The sequence below is a fragment of the Benincasa hispida genome, chromosome 11 (assembly GCF_009727055.1).
Source record: "Benincasa hispida cultivar B227 chromosome 11, ASM972705v1, whole genome shotgun sequence".
Taxonomy (NCBI): domain Eukaryota; kingdom Viridiplantae; phylum Streptophyta; class Magnoliopsida; order Cucurbitales; family Cucurbitaceae; genus Benincasa; species Benincasa hispida.
Window position 1 is genome coordinate 58218785 of NC_052359.1, and position 4262 is coordinate 58223046.

Consider the following 4262-nt stretch of genomic DNA (forward strand, 5'->3'; position numbering starts at 1 on the left):
AGTCTCTAATTAGTTTATTGATTTATTTATGTAAAAAATCTCATTAAATCTTATCACTAATTTTTACATTAGGGACTAAACTGTTACACATTTTAAAATATATGGACTAAATTGTTACAAAGTAAAGTTCATGGACTAAATTATTACAAAAGTGAAAGTTTAGGGACTAAATTATTACAAACAAAAGTTCATGGATTAAATTGTTGCTTTTACGAAAATTTAGGAACTAAAAGTGATTTTTAATAAAAAAAAAAAAAAATTAAGAAGGGAAGAAGCAGAAATATGAGGATAGAGAATAAAATTCTACTAAATCCAAATCTTAAGACCAAAAGTAGAAGGCGGAAAAAAAATCTATGTTAGAAACAATGAAACTAATTGGGTTATCGAAAACTTTAAAAAGTGTTTATAATTGCTAAAGCCACATTCTGATGGCATTTTTCCATCTCCTCAATTGGCCAAAGAACAAGATGTCCCCAACATCGAATGGAACCACGACTGGAGAGATATGTCCATCCACAGATTCAAGACCATCGCAATTTCAACTTGTGCACACTGATTTGAATTAAATGTCAAGGAACATACCTTGTAGTATTGAGACGAGGAAATTTAAGGTGGACAAACTTCTTTAAAACAGGATTCTCTAATTAATGTTATCAAAACCTCAGGCCTATTTACAAATGATGAAACCATATATGCTGGGATAAATATGAGAACAAAATTAGCAACTTTTCACTAATGCAAAATGAGTTGAAAGATTAACTGAAATATTGTAGAATGTAGACTTTACTAGGAAGTTGGATGGGATGATAGGTTCAGGCAATTGGTGAAAAAGGAGAACCAACTGGAGCTGCAAGCCCAAGGTACCGCATTATCCTCATTCGGCGAAATTTTCTTGTTGATTTAAGAGATATGGTCATCTCTTCCTACAGAAGAAAATTGTTTTATCATAATATAGAACTTGCTCTTATTTGTGTTCTTCATGCATTGGGGAAAAAATTGAGACATCAACTTACATCGAAGGGAACTTTTGGCTTTCTTTCCCTTTTTCCTCTTCCTCTGTCTAGGTGTAGGTCATTATCTTCAATCCTGCTTGAGTTTGAAGAAGACCCTTTATCTGCTTAAAGAAGACAGAGTAAAAATCGATAAGAAAACCTCAAGGGAGATAGTTTTCTTTCCTAGCTTAATACAGATCACAGGCCAAAGAGTGGGGAAAGTTATGTTACTTCTAAGTTTACAAGTTGGGGTACAATCTTTGAAATGTATAGTTAGCTCTAGCAAAAAACAACATTTGTATTGGCATTTGATATCAGGTAAGAAACCCCAGGGGAGTAACATGATGCAACAAAATGAATACAAGGATTCAGGGTACAGTTTCAGCATGCAAAGTATTGTTATCTCCCACCTCGCATACAGAAATGTTAGCGAATTTCTCCAAATGAGATAGTTTTCGTTCCAAGCTTAATGATCATAATGTATTGCAAAATTGAACATGGTTGACATGTTTCTGAGCTTAATGATCAAAAAAAATTTCTTTCTATTTCAGAAAACATAGTGTTTTTGGCAGGAATTGTATCTCCAAAATAATTCCAAAACAAAATGGCAGATACTGATGTAAAAATCAAAGTGCATACCACATGATTGATCTTGAAACTCTACCGTTGTGTTTGAACTCCTCTCCTCGAAACTCTGAAGGTAAATGTCGTGCACAGAGTTTTAAGCATAGACATCCAAAGGAAAAGTAGAAAGACCAGATATTTTTAAATGAAATCGAAATATACAGCTAACAAATTCAGACTAAAAAGGATTTGCGCATTCTTTTTCTTTCAAATTTAATGACAAAGAATGGCACATTACTTACTTCAGTAGACCACAACTGTACATTCTCTGGAGTACCAGAAAGACTATTGCTTTCTGAATCTGGTACTTTTTTACCAACAGGGAATGATATCTTAGAAGTACCTTTTCTCTTGCTTACTGCCTTGCATGAACTGAAAAAGGAAACTCAAGACAGTTAAGTAGAGAAAAAAAGATTCAAAGTGGATACCTAACAACAGATTAACACAAAAAACAGACCTATCACTGAGGCGGCATTCAATTGATTGCATTTCATCAGGACTTGAGCATAGGCTAAGTTCTTCGTCTTCACCCAGGGAGTTGCTGCATTTCACCAAAGAGCTAGAAGAGAGTTCTTCATTTGTACTATCTGAGTGATTCACTATCAATTTTGACGATCCAACTTCATTCAAGGACAATTGTGGCAAGGCAGATGTGCCTAACATGTCCCCAAGACTTCAGGTTCAGTTTCAATCATATAACAGAGAATCCAAATCTAACATTGAGACTTCTCAATTTTAAAGATACTATAGAATGTAAAAACAAATAGAAGATATATAGAGCACACTTCAACAGGAAACGGTTAACACGAAACAGAAGATAAAACTTGTAGAATTGCTAATTGCTATACAGGATCTATCAAGCCAGATATTTCTGATGCAACAAATATATCCATATAAGTAGTAACAAATAAACAAGTACATAACAATATCTTGATGCTTATATTGGATGATAGACATAGACGATGCATCTGGCTAATGTACCGTTACAATTTCCATCATACGAACAAAAACTAAACCATAATTATATCATTCATTGACACATTCCACTTGCTAGGAGCCACGGATTTCACCTAAAAGCCAACTACACTATGAATACCTAACCGGGAGAGACCACCTCCAAGAAGGCAACATGGTAATGGGAAATTGCCAGCAGGGGTAGGGATCATCTGACACTAAATCATTAAAATTCAGAACACGACTTACTAACTTGACAATTCATATTATTTCAGATTTGAACGTTCCAAGATACACAACATGGAACACAATAACCACAAAGAACTCCAACCCTCCATTTTCAACTGTTCCAAGTATTATGGATGTAAACTATTGTCCATTTGTGAATGAAAAGAACTAACTAACACATAATGGTGAGTATTAGAACCGAAAATAGGCACAATTACATGAATCAGTCTAAAGACTAAACTTTTTCTATCCAAGAACAAGATGAAAATACAGGGTCATACAATTAATGTCTAGCTTTATCCCACAATCAAAGATAATAATGTGATGACAATAAAAAGAACAAGTAAGGAAAGTCAAGAGATCTCAAATTGAGTACACAAAAAATCCCAAAAATAAATCAGAAAATTAGGTTAGTTCAGAGAGTATCAAAAACAAAAAGGGATAGATTAAAAGATATACCATGATGGACAATTGAAGAAGAATAGCAAAAGAGAGAGGAGAAATCGGTGCGGCGTTTAGGCGGTGAGCTTCGACGCTGTTGAGAATATTTGGGTATATTATCGACAAGGGGTAACTGGGTTTCGCCCTTTTTCCTCTGGGGTGTCTTCCTCTTCTTCGCCATTGTCAAGAAATTGAGATAACGCTTTGGAAATTGAATTCTTGAGGTAAAGAAGAAGCCCTAGAAGAAGAAGAAGAAGAAGAAGAAGAAGAAGAAGAAGAAGAAGGGGATTTGTTTGATAGTGGATCCGAATGAGAGAATAGAATGGGGGAAGTGAGGAATTTCCCAATTCGTATAACATTAAGAATGGGCCATTCGTTATAAATTCCCAATTCTCTGAAATCACTACAAGACGGTGGCCAGTCCAATATTAACGAAATTAACTGATTTCTTTTTTCTTTTTCCAATACACGACGGAATAAATACATGTATACACTACACATTCAATCTCAATCCGTTGTGAATTTCATAATTGCACCTTTTTTCTAGTTCTATATATAAACTCACATAATTCAAAATCCTATTTAACTATCAATTTTATATGCAAATTTTGTGAGAGTGTATGTTGCATTTTTAATTACTTTTATCGTATATGAAATGGAGTTACATTTTCAGCGACTTTATAATTCATCCTTAAATTAACTTTTGTCGTGACATGAGAAGTAATAGATGACTTTTTTTGAACGGGACAGTTATAAATATAGCAATCATATTCAAAATATATTATTATACATAGCAACATTTTAAAAAAGTTACAAACATAGCAAAGTCTATCAACGATAGACTTCTAATGTTGATAGAATCAAATGATCTATCAATGATAGGCCATATCATTGGCGGTCTATCACCGATAGACCATACAAGTCTATCATCAATAAAAGTTTATCACCGATAGACTTTGTTATATTTGCAATTTTTTTAAAATATTCCTATATACTTTGTTATTATACTTAAAATTACCACCA

The 4262-nt window shown here is 33.6% G+C and overlaps 1 protein-coding gene across 2 annotated transcripts; it reads right to left on the reverse strand.

Moving 5' to 3' along the window:
- Nucleotides 1–532: 532 nt before the first annotated feature.
- On the reverse strand, nt 533–3624 carry LOC120091323. Of its 2 annotated transcripts, none has more exons than XM_039049306.1 (6): nt 3258–3624; nt 2074–2272; nt 1859–1988; nt 1632–1686; nt 1014–1117; nt 533–923 (listed from the first exon to the last, which is right to left on the reverse strand). In XM_039049306.1, exons 1-6 carry the CDS (start codon nt 3418–3420, stop codon nt 813–815), a joined length of 762 nt encoding a protein of 253 aa, XP_038905234.1. In that variant the 5' UTR covers nt 3421–3624; the 3' UTR covers nt 533–812. The 2 variants fall into 2 exon arrangements, with proteins under 2 accessions (XP_038905234.1, XP_038905235.1); XM_039049307.1 differs by having other exon boundaries at nt 1014–1114; nt 3258–3618.
- Between the last annotated feature and the right edge of the window lie 638 nt (nt 3625–4262).

What these genes read in the sequence shown, in the direction of transcription:
- LOC120091323 (XM_039049306.1), bottom strand. Translation starts at nt 3,420, where the DNA reads ATGGCGAAGAAGAGGAAGACACCCCAGAGGAAAAAGGGCGAAACCCAG. An exon ending in TTCTTCAATTGTCCATCATG is followed by an intron (nt 2,273 to 3,257) that starts GTATATCTTTTA and finishes GGGACATGTTAG; the next exon opens with GCACATCTGCCTTGCCACAA. An exon ending in TACAGTTGTGGTCTACTGAA is followed by an intron (nt 1,687 to 1,858) that starts GTAAGTAATGTG and finishes ATTTACCTTCAG; the next exon opens with AGTTTCGAGGAGAGGAGTTC.